Source organism: Rhododendron vialii, chromosome 12a (genome assembly GCF_030253575.1).
Source record: "Rhododendron vialii isolate Sample 1 chromosome 12a, ASM3025357v1".
Taxonomy (NCBI): domain Eukaryota; kingdom Viridiplantae; phylum Streptophyta; class Magnoliopsida; order Ericales; family Ericaceae; genus Rhododendron; species Rhododendron vialii.
The window spans coordinates 34427239-34443972 of NC_080568.1; the positions used below are offsets into that span (position 1 = coordinate 34427239).

The window sequence follows — 16734 nt, forward strand, 5'->3', positions numbered from 1 at the left end:
CAGACATCTCTCTCACCCTCCCTCTCTCTCTAATTTCTTTGAAGCAGCAAAAAAGTAGAGGGTGCTTATTGCTTACAGTAAGTAGAGGGTGTGCTGTCGGTGGTGGTCGCCGGAAATGGCGTGGGAGTTGGAGAAGTCTGGGTCCTCCTCCTCTCTCTCTCTATCTCTCTTCGAACAAGACGCGTGTGTTTTGGGGATTTTGAATCCTCAGCGTTTTGCTGTGCTAAAAAATGGGGCCTACCGCCAGCGTTGGGTGGAGCGATGAAACAGAAGGGTGAACGCAAGGTTATTGCTAAAGATCGGTCTTTGCAAGCTGTTAATGGGTTTGGACATTAGGGCCATGCCGTGGCATTAGTAGATGATATTGAGGCGACCAGGACCAGGGGTTTTTGGGTGGCTGGTTTTCAAGCATTTACGATATTGATATCTCTTATTTATGATGTCATTATGTTTATTGTTGATTGTTTTATATGATATTGTGTGTGAGGTATTTTTATATTGATCTCAAGTAATTTAATATAAAGTGTACATATTGACATCTAACTTTGTTTCGACTACTTGCGTGCCCAAAAAATGAAGCCGGCATCGTCACTTGAAAATTCAAGCCGAAGTATAAAATTTTGATTGTATTTGGACCCCGTCCGGACATAAATAAAAATCAATCCAGAGCATTGCAGAACGCCGAGTATGCGTAACATTGCACGACGACGTGAGTCACATGGGACCCTTATTGTACGTACAGAAATGGAATGGAAATGGAATCCTGGGTGTAAAGTCATTTCAAGAGTTGTCTAAAGCTGAAAAGTCGAGACTGAAATGAGATATTTCGGTGCATTATTAGTTTGCATTTGTCTTTTTATGGGCAATCAATGTGTAGGAGTATATTGTATAGTTTGAATATTATTATATGGACCTAAGGAAATTCAACTTTGGCTGGCTAGGGAAGATAAAGAAAGGCATTCAACCATCACCACACCTTTGGGCCCGCAATTCAACCATCATAACTCACATTGGCAAATTTTACAAAATCAACCCCCACCGACAATGATTAACTACCAAAGTAAAGACAGGGGTCTCACAATTTGGACCTAAGGAAATTCAACTTTGGCTAGCTAGGGAAGATAAAAAAAGGTATTCAACCATCACCACACCTTTGGGCCCGCAATTCAACCATCATAACTCACATTGGCACATTTTACAAAATCAACCCTCACTGACAATGATTAACTACCAAAGTAAAGACAGGGGTCTCACAATTTGGACCTCGATCAGACATCAACAAAAATCAATTCAGAGCATCACAGAAAGTCGAGTATGCATAACATTGCACGACGTGGGTCACGTGGGACCCTTTTTGTATGTACAGGAATGAAATGGAATGATGCCAAATTCAATCAAAGTAATGGGGCTTAATTTTCCTGATGCTGAGTCCATCCTATTCAAATTTGTCTATGCTAATGGCATAGGAAAAGTTTTCATATGATATGGACCCCAAGAGATGAGCGAGAACCTCCAATTGCTTAGGGTTAGCACTGTGTCATGCTTGGTGCACAAAATCTTCTCTCCTTTTGGAATTCTTTCTTCCACACACCTTTGCCCTCTTTCACCGAAGAGGAAAGAAGAATCTTCCAAGTGGGCAGAGGCCTAAATTTCCATTAGATTCATTCCTAAGCTTACTTTAATTGTTGCAGCAATATGATCAGTCCGAGAGTACTTAGCCGTCTACAAAGAGAAAGGTATTGGTACGAAGTCACGTCTGGTGTGGATATAGACTAGGCTATAAAGAATAGAGTCTTAAATTATGGACCGAAACTACACTAAGGAACAAGGAAGCTTGACTGAGCAAAGAAGTCTAGGAACCAAGCAGCTTCTCTAATAGCACCGTTGAATAGGAGGACGAAGGCTCTTTGAAAAAGTCTCTCTTTTTTTCTTGTAAATGCATTTATGAAGTCCTGGGTGTAGAGTCATTACAATGGAAATGTCTAAAGTTGAAAAGTCAAGACTGAAATGAGATATTTCGGTGCATTCACTAGTTTGCATTTGTCTTTGATATTGTATAGGGAAGATAAAGAAAGGTATTCAACCATACCTTTGGGCCGGCAATTTAAGTACGTGTTTCCAACTAAAACCTGATCAATCTGCTGCTGCTGAGAGAGAGAGAGATGGGTGACACTGCTGTTGATTTTTTCCTAGGGACCCTGAAGAATCTTATAATGAGCTCCGACCTCGATGTTATCATAGATGAGAAACATCAACTTCAATCTCTTGCGGAGGAGATAAAGTACTTGAGAGGGTTCCTCCAGATTACGGAGAAGAAACGCAAGGAGCATTCCGAAGTGATGAATTTAGTGATGCGGATTAGAGACGTGGTATCTGAGGCAGAGAACATCGTAGAACTATTTGTCGTTCTTGTTTTCAAGGCTAATCATGCCTCTGATTCTCTTCTTGAACATCAAGATCATCTTTCCCTTGACCTTGAAAGTGTCAAAAAGGAGATCAAGACTCTTAAGGCCAAGGTAAAGCAGATTCTCGACGAGAATATGTATGACATCAATGGAGTAGCAGTCAAAAAACTAAAGCACTCTTCTACCGGAAGTGGAGGTATTGGTACATATTTTTCAGTATTTCAACATTCAAAATTAGTTAGTTTCGATAAAAATATTTAAGTCTTCTATGCTTTCAGTTTCAGCTTTGTCGGGCATGCGAATAGAATTATATCATTACCATACAATAAGCAAAGCTAAGTTCTTTAGTGGCAAGCTCTGAAAATTTTGTTCTGTTTCATGTGAGCATATTCTCAAGTGTCCTTCATAAAGTTCACCTTGTTCATTGTGGGTATTTATATGTTTCAAAAATGCAGACATCTCTGTTACACACCCTTTATTTTGGTGTTTTTACACAGAACAAAATTTTCAGTTTAGAATCTACATATAGCATTTTGTTCATTATCCATAATTCCCCATCTAAAAACCAGTTCAGTAGTTTTGGTTTTGCCCAGAATTGCAAGCCAACAAACTACTGTAACTTTTAGAGGAGCCACATTCTTCCATATAGAATTAAAGACTCTATCACCCGGACCAATAGGAGCATCAACTAATTTCAACAAAATGAGTTGAAAACAAACCTGAATGTGAGCACATTATCTGAAATTCAACAGAAAAAATTAACCCACAATGGAACAATGGGTCATGAGGAACCTAAACAAATTTACAAGGAATCAAAAGAATTTCAATTTATGAATTTCGATTCAAAAGATAAAAATCTCCAACAAAATTAACTAGCACGATAACAATATCTGGGTAATCAAACTAAGTGATAAGCCCTAAATATTGTGGGACATTAACATGGATATCAAAATTGAATGAGAACTTTACCTTCTTTGTTATCGTCTATTCCATCTCTACAATCTAGCAATCCTTGTTAAAGAACGACGACCACAGCTGCATATACCACACCAACATGACAAATATATTTGGTCTCCAGTCTCGGAAATCACGATGAACGATTACATCACCACCATGATATCCATCCTCCCTAAACCAATATAAGTTCTACTGTGTTACGGTTCACAAATAGGGGTCTATGGGTGAAACAATTTAGGGTCCAAAAATTGGGATATGTATATACACATAAACATAGGTAGAGGGAGAAGAAACCAGGTAGAGTCCAATCGTTGAGAGGATCTGGAGCACTTGCATTAACTGCGAAAGCGAAATCGATGGCTGAAACGTGCACACATTCACACGTGCATGGACAGTTTCGGATACAGTTGTTTCCGGATATGTGTTCCTAGATTTTTGGAACAAATATTGGCTTGGTTAAGAATCAAAATTTTGCATTGTTCAGTGGTATCTTATCATTCATATCATCAACCATAACAATTACGTATCTCATTCTCACCCCTCTCTTCTTCTCACACACAAACACACATACATAACAATGGAGGGGAGACCCCCCGAGGGGCTCCCCGAACTCTAACTCTCTGATCTGCTCTCTTCTTTCTCTCTTAACCCACGATTTAATCTCAATTCACATACATAAACTTATACAGAGTTACAATCCACCACAGCCACACATTTGCATCTAGATCCCAACTCCTAATTTAATTCACCCAAATATTCACCCAATCAAGTATCCACTGGTTTGGCTACTCTTCATAAATCCCATCTTCCACTTAGCTCCTTACCCAAACTACACATTGGCCCGCCTAATCAACATTACATCTTCAACAAACAATAAGTAACAAGGACCATAATAATGAGTAACATGAACCACAAAAATATGCGGGCGAATGCTATAATACACACTTAATTTAGCATTAATTCAACTGATTTGATAATAACAACCATAGTTGGTTTCCTTTTCGCTTGACAATATTATATCAATTAGACAATGACTTAAATGATAGTCCAGTGAAATACACAATAAGATTATAAATATACAGCTCAAAGATTGTTCATATTGTAGACTATTTATTCGTCATTGGGATATGAGAAATTGTTCTTTTCCAAATTTAATTTTTTGCTACGCTTACTATGGCCCCATAACTTTTGGCTTCACCCTCGATCATAACCCTTCCTTTTATTTTCCATGAGGAGGTTCAGGTTCAACAATAGGGAGCAACACATCCATAGTAGTAGAAAAGAAGGCGGTGGTCGGTTTCAAGGAGGAGGTAGAGACATTAATGGGAAAGCTTCATGACATTGGAGAAGGTGGACGGCTAGAGATTATATCAATCATTGGCGCTGGTGGAGGTGGCAAAACCACCTTGGCTAGAGAAGTGTATGATCATCCTTTGACGTTGCAGAAGTTTGAAATTCGTGCATGGGTCAATGTTTCTCAAGATTATGATAAGACTATGAAGAGGCATTTGTTGATTCGTATTCTAGAATCAGCTTTCCCAAAAAAAAATGAAGATTACAAGGAGATTAGTGACGATAAGTTGGGAGAAAAGGTATACAAATGCTTGCAGAATAGAAAATATCTAATTGTCATGGATGACGTTTGGGGTATTGAAGCTTGGAATGATATCCAAAGATCATTCCCCAGGGAATGCAAGGGGAGTAAAGTTGTGTTCACTAGTCGACTACCCGTTCAATCTGATAGCATCTGCTGCGTCCCTCATTGTATGGATCCCTTAACAAAAAGTTGCAGTTGGGAGTTGCTAGAAAAGAAGGTATTTTTTCTTATTTATAAAAATTGATTTACGTAACATAACTAAGAAAATAGTGATTTAAACAAATGCTCCATTATAGCGTTGTCTTATGTTTCCTATTTCTAATTTTTTTTAAAAATTTCTATTTTAAAGCTTTTCTTATTCTTGTCATATGAATTGTTAAACTCCAATCACTTGGATCAAGTTGTATGTAACTACAACTATAGATGTCTAACATTGCCCATATATTTATCAACAGGTATTTGGGATGAAACGCTGCCCACCGGAGTTGGTGGACATCGGTAAGCAAATTGCAGAAAAATGTAAAGGATTACCACTAGCGATTGTCACAATAGCTGGCATTCTGGCAACTGAAGACAAGACACTCGACGTATGGGAGGAAGTTGCCAAACATTTAAGTTCGACCATTGCCAAAAACCAGGAGGGCTGCATGGAGATACTAGAACTTAGTTACAATCACTTGCCCCTTCATTTACAAGCGTGTTTTCTTTATATTGGAGCACACCCTGAAGATTATGAAATGCCCTCACGTGAGTTGATATGGTTATGGATTGCAGAGGGATTTATCCAGCAAAGTGATGGGGGGAAAAGCTTGGAGGCCATAGCAGAAGATTACTTAATCGGTCTTATTGATAGAAGTCTCGTAACGGTAGCTAGGAATAGTAAATCTGATGGAGGAATTAAAGCATGCCATATCCATGATCTTCTGCGTGAATTATGCTTGAAAAAAGTAGAGGAAGATAATTTCTTTGTGAAAATTTACGAGGGAGATTATTTTTCACCTTCTACTACAAATAAGCATCGTCGCCTCTTCATTGGCCGTCAGTTCTTTGATAAGTTTCCTCCAAGGCCTCTTGCTCGAAACCTTCGATCTTTTCTGTACCTCTCCTCTCCAAACTCCTCACTTAAACAGAATTTGTCATTCTTTGTTGAAAACTTCGAACTTCTCAGGGTGTTGCATTTAATCTCCGCTACAAGCCTAGGAGAAATAGGAATAGGAGATCTAGTTCATTTGAGATACTTAGCACTTACGTTAAGAGAAGAACATAACCGTGCACTGAATTCTTTTCACTTCCTCTGGAACCTAGAAATCCTTATCCTCCAAGTTCCAAACTACGACAAGAATATTTCATTGCCTCGCCATATAGTTAAGATGGTTAAGTTGAGGCATCTATATACTAAAAGTGGGATATTCGAATATCATCATGTTTCTGATGATGAAGAAGAGGGGAATATGTTGGATAGCTTACAGACCTTGCACCGAATGTGTGCTTGTGAGCATTGCCTACATTTCTTGGAAATGACTCCCAATCTTAGGAAGCTAGGACTTTATGGAGGAGATGTGGATTTTGAAGGGGATGATGTTTTGATGCTCTGCGACCTAGAGTTCTTGAAATGCCTCGAGACACTCTCTGTCGCTGCATTGTTCGATTACAAGCGCATGGCAAGCATTGGGCTGAAGCTTCCTCCGACTCTTACGCGGCTAAGTTTGTCATCTACGTTCTTGGAGTGGGAGAAGCTGTCAATAATCCTTCAAACCCTGCCGAGCCTTGAGGTTCTCAAATTATTAGACGACGCCTGTAGGGGACCAGTTTGGGACACAAGTGAACTTGAGGAGGGGTTCTCTCAACTCAAGTACTTGAGGCTTGAATATCTGGATATCGAGGAGTGGATTGCTTCCGAAGATGAATTTCCGAGACTTGAGGTCTTAGCAATTCAAATTTGCGACAAACTGAAGGGGATCCCGATTGATTTTGCTAATCTAAATGAACTTCGTGAAATTAAGGTACAGCAGTGCACTCGATCTGCGGAGGAATCGGCCAAGGAGATTCAGGAAAAGCAAAGAAATACAAAAGGAGATGATGATTGCGTAAATCTCGTTCTCAAATATAATCCGATAAATGGGTGATCAAGAGCAGTGGGGTGTGATTGAGGTAATGAATTACAGTAAGTATTTTTTCTTATCTTAGGGCTCAATATAATTGGGGTCGGGGGCGATGAGTCTGGTCAGAAAGTGGGGCGTTGGGATGTGGAGGGGATTTCATTTCGAGTCGTGGAAATGGAGCCATGTATAGTATCGTATAGTATAGTTGACAAATGGTTTTCCCTATTTTTACTGGGTTACTATTGGCGATTTTCGAAGATCTCAAAAACACTGTCATTTTCATGCCACAATGTGTGATTTTTCATGCTCAGACATTCAAAGAATACGAACTTTGATAAGAAGTATCATTATCGATCTCAGTTATATGAGCTTCGATTGTTTCATGGGATTTCGATGTGCGGTAGAAGCACCTGATTTCATTTCACTATTAAATTTAGATAAAGCTCATATTTTCTGACAAATTTGTGCGAGGATGACCTCTATAAGTTGATAGCCTTATGATGATTTATATTGTTTCTAACAATGGCTATTTGTGATTTTTGTAGTGCTATGATGATCCCTCAAATGGACTCGATTCTTTTCCAAGCCAGTTGGATTACGCTTCTCAACAACATAGAAACTAACCGTTATACGATCAACGGGAAGAGAAAAGGCAATTGCAGTTTCAAGCTTTCTGCATTCTTTTCTGACTGATTGCTTCTCTGTGAGAAAGAAGGACTGGAGTCGAGTGTCCTAGTAGAGGTACTCTTTGGTAAGAGACCATGCCAAATAACTTGTATAAGCCTTCAAAATTATCGGAACCTTGCTGTTTCTTTGGAACCCCACATTTGAGTAATTTTATAGTCACCATTATTGTGCAACTGAAACTTTCCAACATATTCTCTGATTTTTTTTCTTTTAAAAAAAAAAAAAATTTTTTTTTTTTGATAACTAGCGCATTTTATAACCAACCACCAAAACAACAAGAGGAGTCCCACAAACAAAAACCTTTACAAAGGACTCTACTTGAAAAGCTACACATTTGACACCCCAAGAACTCTACTTGAAATGTTCCAGCTACAACAGAGATGCTGATTTTCAAGAGAATTAGGAAAATGCTCCCAAGTGCAGAGTCTTACACTCTAAGTCTCTTACATTATCTTCAATGCAAGCCATCACAACATCAATTAATTTCCTTTTTTTCTTTTTTTTTTAAAAGGAAATTAATTAATTTCCTTTCCTTTCCAAATAAGTGTAGCCTGCAGTTGATATCAAAATAACACGTCAATTTTAGTGTTATAAAGGATGCCAAGTTTTGAAAAACACAAGTGTGCGGTGTGCCAAATATTTGTCACTACATATAATCTCTCTATGTCAACCATAGAATCTCTGCACGTGATCCTAAGGTACGAATTTGAAACAACCTAGTAGGTAAAGTTAATTCCAAAAATTCCTACAACACCGTAAAGAAATCGGATCCAAAGCACATGACATCATAACGGAGTACATTACCGTAAAGAATATGGGGACAAAATCCTTAGAACCATTTACTGCAAAGTTATTAGTCCCACTGAGGTAATTGAAAATCCTTTTACGCGAACAAAACAAACCGATTAAAAAAAAAAGTAATGGTCAAAATCCTCTACTGTTTCCGTTACAAGTCTAACCTGAAAATGTGGTCGGGATGAAAGTCGATTAGGGTTTGAGGATGAATATTAAATTCTCCAAAAAAAAAAAATTCACTAGGAAAACATATGCACATATAGATAGATGTGACATCCCAATGCCTAAACACAAATTTAGTCTTACACATCAATGGCATTGCCCAAGTGTTCAACAACTTGGAAGTGGAGTACTAGAGGTAAGAAGTAAGAACCGGGAGAGGTAAGAACTGGGCGATAAGAATCTCTAAAAGTTGATAATAATGACGACTCTATGGTTCCAATTCTTAAACTATAGACTAATGGTTTGGTTTGTTTCTTACAACAAATCATCAATATACATTAATAGATTAGAAGCAAGGGGTAGTAACATATCATTTTCTTGTATGCTTGTAGCACAACTAGAGAGACTTAATTAATTAAACGTGTTAACCTAGCAATCATGACGTGAAAGAGGAAAAATTAGAAAAATATTGCCATTTTAATAAAATACATACCTAGGGAAGACTAGGAATAGTAATCTAGCTATCGTGACAGGCAATAAATTTAAAAGCATTGGCGGCTCTCGGAATTTGTACTAAGGTGTTCAAAAATTACGTTAATTCTACCAGCTAATCTATTAACCAATAATATATGTACAAAATCTCATATATTAATATGAATAATGCGATAAAAAAAAACGTAACCTCTACTCTAAAAAAAATTAACTAGGAGGCGAAATGAGAACTAAAAATATATACTCCCTCTGTCCCCTTTTTTAGTGTCCTTGACGGGCAAAGATCGTTCATTAAAAATATGGGCCATCAATCAAGGACGAGCAAAGTAACCGTAGTTCGAATTGAAAATGCGTCAATGATAACATAGTAACCATAGTTCTAACAATATAGTAATAATAATACTGTTGTGTGCACAATTATTAACAAGGCTACAAGTACTTGTTTATCTTTAAGTCATTCATTTACCCATTGATCCCCATTCTGCTCGTCCTCTATTTCAGAGAGAGAGAGAGAGATGGGTGACACTGCTGTTGATTTTTTTCTGGAGACCTTGAAGCAGCTTCTAACGAGCTCCAACCTCGATTTTACCATAGACGAGAAACTTCAACTTCGATCTCTTGAGGAGGAGATAAAATACCTGAGAGAGTTCCTCAAGATTACAGAGAAGAAACGCAACAAGGATTCAGAAGTGATGAAACTGGTGATGCGGATCAGAGATGTGGTATCCGAGGCAGAGAACATCGTAGAACTATTTGTGGTTCTTGTTATCAAAGCTGATCATGCCGCTGATTTTCTTCGTGAACATAAGGATTATCTTTCCTTTGACCTTGTTGAAAAAGTTAAAAAGGAGATCAAGACTCTCACAGCTGAGGTGAAACAGATTTACAATGAGAATATGTATGACATGAATGGCGCAGCAGTCAAAAAACTCAAGCACTCTTCTACCGAAAGTGGAGGTATTGGTACATATATTCAGTATTTTAAGATTCAAAATTAGTTACTCCAGTAATTTCTATAAAAGTTAAGTGTTCTATAAATTGACTATATGCTTCCAGTTCAACTATGTCGGGCATGAGAATAACATCATATCAATAATATGATATAAGCAAAGCAAAATTCTTCAGTGACAAGCTCTGAAAAATTTGTTGAGTCCTCTGTATTCATGTTAGCATTTTGTCAAGTGTCCTTCATAAAGTTAAGGAATACTCTTCATCTTTCTGATCTCCTTATTCATTTTGTGTGTTTTTATAGGTTTCAAACATGTAGACATCTTCTTTACACACCCTTTATTTCTATGTTTTACACAACAAAATTAGTTATTTTTATGATATAATATATATATATGTATGTATATGTATATCGGGACGGTTCAAGGGACACCCAAAAAAACACCCAAAAAAACATCCCAAATCTTAATCTCATAGTTCCCAATCAAAATTTTATAATCCGAACCGTTCAATGTGTGCAGAATGCGATTTTAAGGGTGCCCGCGAGAAATTAGCAAAAAAATGACAGGGAAAGGCTTGATTTGAGCAGTTTTTATTTGAACCGTTCAATAAAAAACTGTTCGGATCAAGCTCTTCCCGGTCATTTTTTTTGCTGATTTTCGGGCACCCTTTAAATCACGTTCTGATCACATTGAGCGGCTCGGATCATCAAAAATTGATCGAGAACTGTGAGGTGTTTTTTTAGGTGTTTTTTTGAGTGTCTCCGGAACCGCCTCGTATATTATATATATCGTTAATGTCATGGCCCATTAACTAGTACAAAACATAAGAAATATATGACTTTTAAGCAGTGATCTTTGTATTTTATCTCACTTTTTAAACCGTAGTCTACGGAGGTGTAGTTAAAAGTACGTACAATATTTTTAATCACAGTGTTTACCTGTGATCAAAAATTAAAAATTGAAATAAAAAAACTAATAAATTAATGTGATTGTTATCTACATAAAATCTCAATTTTTCTGAAAACCGTGATCAATAAGATGAACCAATCTTGGTTTTACGCAAAACGGTAATCTTTGCCTAAACAAAAGGTCTCATTAATTCCAAACAAGCTAAGCCTCACCAATTGATACATTCACACCACAGAATCCAAAAAGGATAACAAGCATGTTTAAAGTCCAACACCACATAATCTACATATAGCATTTTGCACATTATCCATAATATATTCTCTATCTAAATTTGGCTTTGCCCAGAATTGCAAGCCAACAAAATACTCTAACTTTTGGAGGAGCCACATTCTTCCATATATAGAATAAAAAAATTCTATCACCCGGACCAATAGGAGCATCAACTAATTTCAACATTAATGAACGAATTGAAAACACACCTGAAAGTTAGCACATTATCTGAAACCCAACAGAAAAAATTAACCCACATTGGAACAACGGGTCTTATGGAAACTAAACAAATTTACAAGGAATAAAATGAATTTCAATTTACAAATTTCGATTCGAAAGATAAGAATCTCCAACAAAATTAACTAGCGCGATAACAATATCTGGGTAATCAAACTAAGTGATGAGCCCAAAACATTGTGGGACATTAACATGGATATCAAAATTGAATGAGAACTATATATTCTTATTTGTTATCGTCTATTCCATCTCTACAATCTAACAGTCAAAGCTAATTAACACCACAACAACATGACAAATATATGTGGTCTCCAGTACTCTCGGAAATCATGATGTGCGATTACATCACGACCATGATATCCATCCTCCCTAAACCAATATAAGTTCTACCGTGTTAGGGTTCACAAATAAGGGGTCTATGGGAGAAACAATTTAGGGTTCAAAATTTGGGAAATGTATATATAAAGATAGGTAGAGGGAGAAGAAATCTGGTAGAGTCCAGTCGTTGAAAGGATCTGGAGCACTTGCATTAACCGCGAAAGCAAAAATTATGTAACGGCTAAAACTGTCTGGTGCACACATTCGCACGTTCATAGACCATTTCAGACACCTGGATCTCTGTTCCTAGATTTTTGGGACAAATATTGACTTGGTAAAGAATCAAAATTTTGTAATTTTTCACTGGTAACTTTTCATTCATATCATCAACCATAACAATTATGGGTAATAAGAGAGAAATACTTTACACTAAAACTCAAACCGATTTCATTAATAATCAAACACACACAAACTTACATATCTCACTCTCATACCTCTCTTCTTCTCACACACAAACACACATACATAACAATTGGGGGGAGACCCCCTCAGGGGCTCCCCCGAACTCTCACTCTCTTTGCTCTCTTAACCCACACTTATGCTTAGTTACAATCCATCACAGTCACACATTCGCATCTAACTCCAAATTCCTAACTTAATTCACCCAAACAAGTGCCCACTGGTTTGGCTACTCTTCCTAAACCCCATCTTCCACTTAGCTCCTCACGTGAACAACACATTAGCCCACCTAATCAAGATTACATCTTTAACAAACAATACGTAACATGGACCATAATAATGAGTAACATGAAACACAAAAATATGGAGGCGAACATAATACATGTACACTTATTTAGCATTAATTCAACTGATTTGATAATAACAACCATGGTTGGTTGCCTTTTCGCTTGGCAATATTATATCATCAGACAATGACTTAAATGACAGTCCAGTGAAATATACAATAAAGATTCTAAGTATACAGCTCAAAGATTGTTCATATTGAAGGCTATTTATTCATAATTGGGATATGAGAAATTAATTGTTCTTTTCCAAATTTAATTTTTTGTCACTTACTACGGCCCCATAACTTTTGCCTTCAACCTTAATCTTAACCCTTACTTTTATTTTCCATCAGGAGGTTCAAGTTCATCAAGAGGGAGCAACCCCTCCAAAGTGGTAGAAGAGAAGGTGGTGGTCGGTTTCAAGGACGAGGTAGAGACATTAATGAGAAAGCTTCATGATAATGGAGAGGGTGGACTGCTAGAGATTATATCAATCGTCGGTGCAGCTGGAGGCGGCAAAACCACTTTGGCCAGAGAAGTGTATGATCAACGTTTGACGTTGGAAACCTTTGAAATTCGTGCATGGGTTGTTGTTTCTCAAGATTATGATAAGACAATGAAGAAGGATTTGTTGATTCGTATTTTGAAATCAGCTTTCCCAAAAAATCATGAAGATTACGAGAAGATTGATGAGGATATGTTGGGAGAAAAGCTACTCAAATGCTTGAAGGGTAAGAAATACCTTATTGTCATGGATGACATATGGCGCATTGAAGCCTGGAATGACATCCAAAGATCATTCCCTAAGGAACGCAAGGGGAGTAAAGTGTTGTTCACTAGTCGGCTTGTTGACGTTCAACCTGATGGCGTCAGCTGTGTCCCTCATTGTTTGGATCGCTTACAAGAAAGTTATAGTTGGGAGTTGTTACAAAAGAAGGTATTTGTTCCCACCCAAAAAAAAGAGTGTACATAACATAACTAAAAATAGTGATTGAAACATATGCTCCCTTATAGAGTTGTCTTATGTTTCCTATTTCTAATTTATTTTTAAAAATTTCTATTTTAAAGCTTTTCTTATTCTTGTCATATGAATTGTAAATCTCCTATCACTTGGATCAAGTTGTATGTAACTACAACTATAGATATCTAACATTACCCATATATATCAACAGGTATTTGGGATGGAACCCTGCCCACCGAAGTTGGTGGACATCGGTAAGCAAATCGCAAAAAAATGTGAAGGATTACCACTAGCAATTGTTGCAATAGCTGGAATTCTGGCAACTGAAGACAAGACGCTCGACGTGTGGGAGGAAGTTGCCAAACGTTTAAGTTCAATCATTGCCAAAAAGCAGGAGGGCTGCATGGAGATACTAGAACTTAGTTACAATCACCTGCCTCTTCATTTAAAAGCGTGTTTTCTTTATATTGGAGCTCACCCCGAAGATTATGAAATCCCTGTACGTGAGCTGATATGGTTATGGATCGCGGAGGGATTTATTCAGCAAAGTGATGCGAGGAAAAGCTTAGAGGCCGTGGCTGAAGATTACTTAATTGGTCTTATTGACAGAAGTCTCGTAATGGTAGCTAGGAAAAGGAAATCTCACGGAGGAATTAAAGCATGCCGTATCCATGATCTCCTGCGTGAATTATGCTTGAAAAAAGCAAAGGAAGATAATTTCTTTGTGAAAATTTGCGAGGCAGAATCTTTTTCACCTTCTACAACAAATAAGCATCGTCGCCTCTTCGGTGGCTATCAGTTCCTTCGTATGTTTTCCTCAAGGCTTCGTGCTCGTTACCTTCGTTCTTTCCTGAGTCTCTCCTTGCCAGATTACCATTCTTATAAATCAAATGAACGCAATCTCTCATTCTTTGTTGAAAACTTCGAACTTCTCAGGGTGTTGCATTTTATCTCCGCTAGAAGCATAGGAGAAATAGGAATAGGAGATCTAGTTCATTTGAGATACTTAGCACTTACGTTATCACCAGGAGTACCTTACCGTACATGGAATTCTACCCCTTTTCACTACCTCCCGAACCTAGAAACCCTTAACCTCGATGTTTTAACAAACTTGGACAAGATTTCATTGCCTCGCGATATAGTTAAGATGGTCAAGTTGAGGCATCTACATACTAAATTGGGGATATTCGAATATCATCATGTTTTTTATAATGAAGACAACGGGAATATGTTGGATAGCTTACAGACCTTGCACCGAATGTGTATGTGTAAGCATTGCCTACGTTTCTTGGAAAGGACTCCCAATCTTAGGAAGCTAGGACTTATTGATGGGGATGAGGATGGTGTTTTGATGCTCCCCGACCTGGAGTTCTTAAAAGGCCTTGAGAAACTCTCTGTCCATGGATGGAACCCGTGCAATTGGGTGCGAAGCACTGGGCTGAAGCTTCCTCAGACTCTTACGCGGCTAACTTTGGGATATTTGGGCTTGGTGTGGGAGAAGCTGTCAATAATCCTCCGAACCCTGCCGAGCCTTGAGGTTCTCAAATTATTAAATGAGGCCTGTAGAGGACCAGTTTGGGACACAAGTGAACTAGAGGACTTGAAGTTCTCTCAACTCAAGTACTTGAAGTTATATCTTCTGGATATCGAGGAGTGGAGTGTTTCCGAAGATCAATTTCCGAGACTTGAAGTCTTAGTGATTCAGGATTGCACATTTCTGGATCAGATCCCGTTTGAATTTGCTAATCTGTACGACCTTCGTGAAATTACGGTGGAGTCGTCCAGTCGATCTGCGGAGGAATCGGCCATGGAGATTCAGGAAGAGCAAAGAAGTAAAAAAGGAGATGATGATTGCCTAAATCTCGTTTTCAGAGATAATGGAGCCACGAATACTTACACAGGGGAGAGCATAATGGTTTGCCCTTCACTGGGATTTTAATGGAGGTACATTTGGGTTCTCTGAAGGTCTGTGTTTTTTTTTTTTTACTATATATTTGTAGAATACGAACTTTGATTGGAAGCATCATTATCGATCTTAGTTATATGAGTTTTGATTGTTTCGTGGGATTTCAATGTGCGGTAGAAGCACCTGATTTCAGTTAACTATGGAATTTTAGATAAAGCTCATATTTGCTGACAAATTTGTACAAGGATGACTTCTATAAGTTGAAAGCCTTGTTTTATAATGATTTCTATTGTTTCTAAGAATGGCTATTTTGTGATTTTTGTAGTGCTATGATGATCCCTCAAATGGACTCAATTCTTTTCCAAACCAGATGGGTTACGCTATCTCAACAACATAGAAACCAACCGTTATAAGTCCAACGGAGAGAGAAAAGGCAGCCGCAGTTGCAAGCTTTCTGCAATGCACATTTGCAACTTCTAAGTTGCAAGCTTTCCGCCATTTACTTTAGAATGGCGTTTTTCATAATATGTACCATGTGTTTGGTTGAAGCCTTCATTATTGAGCAAGTCCAGTTTATAGTTGACAAGATTGTTGTAAAATAATTGGTGATGATTTTTTTGGTGGCTTTATCTTCCTTCTCTCGACGCGTTTCTCTAGCATCTTCAATTGTTCTATGAAACATGTATCACTGGGTCCTCTCAAAATATGCTTGGTCCAATTATCCCTTGCCTGCATCATCTTCTATTTCCAAATCAGGTGAATTTTGTGGACTTCGTGTATGGTAGCTTACTACACGGTTAAATCGATCAGGGCATAGTCTATCTTATTGGAGTTACTTTGGAGCATATAAATAGATGACTTGACTGGATTCTTACATATTCCACCCTGTGAAGGTTGCTCCTTACTATGTTATGCCCACGGGATGGGATAAAACCAAACCAACCACAAACACACGCACACAGACAAACGAAATTTACATGGTTCCCCAAAGAAACAGGTACCTTCAGGGAGAGCTTTAGTAAGTACTTACACACTCCATCCGAGTGATTTACAAACTCACACACTCACACCAGGTTCTCTGATTTCTGAGACCAATTACAAAACCAGAGGTCTCCTTTTATAGACTAAGAGAAGCACCATATTTCTTCCCACGCCAGATACTTCATTGCGGATCCAAAAAAAAAAAAAGGACACTCCATTT

General features: G+C 37.9%; 3 protein-coding genes across 10 annotated transcripts in view; all 3 read left to right on the top strand.

The window, feature by feature from the left end:
• Positions 1 to 1388: 1388 nt before the first annotated feature.
• LOC131310748 (putative late blight resistance protein homolog R1B-17) lies at positions 1389 to 15994 on the top strand. Of its 8 annotated transcripts, none has more exons than XM_058337931.1 (5): positions 1389 to 1915; positions 2061 to 2601; positions 4596 to 5176; positions 5415 to 7110; positions 15859 to 15994. In XM_058337931.1, the coding sequence occupies exons 2-4, from the start codon at positions 2163 to 2165 to the stop codon at positions 7083 to 7085; spliced, it is 2691 nt and encodes an 896-aa protein (XP_058193914.1). In that variant the 5' UTR covers positions 1389 to 1915; positions 2061 to 2162; the 3' UTR covers positions 7086 to 7110; positions 15859 to 15994. The 8 variants fall into 8 exon arrangements, with proteins under 8 accessions (XP_058193914.1, XP_058193916.1, XP_058193919.1 ...); XM_058337933.1 differs by having other exon boundaries at positions 5415 to 7123; positions 15859 to 15986; XM_058337936.1 differs by lacking the exon at positions 15859 to 15994 and adding an exon at positions 7607 to 7918 and having other exon boundaries at positions 2061 to 2607; positions 4605 to 5176.
• The window catches only part of LOC131310744 (putative late blight resistance protein homolog R1B-17), a 90258-nt gene continuing 75593 nt past the window's right edge, over positions 2070 to 16734 (top strand). Inside the window, exon 1 of the mRNA XM_058337925.1 lies at positions 2070 to 2166. The gene's annotated coding sequence lies outside the window, so the exon portion shown is untranslated. The remainder of the gene's footprint in view (positions 2167 to 16734) is intronic.
• LOC131310746 (putative late blight resistance protein homolog R1A-10) lies at positions 9654 to 16254 on the top strand. Its single transcript, XM_058337928.1, has 3 exons — positions 9654 to 10154; positions 13020 to 13603; positions 13839 to 16254. Exons 1-3 carry the CDS (start codon positions 9713 to 9715, stop codon positions 15564 to 15566), a joined length of 2754 nt encoding a protein of 917 aa, XP_058193911.1. The 5' UTR covers positions 9654 to 9712; the 3' UTR covers positions 15567 to 16254.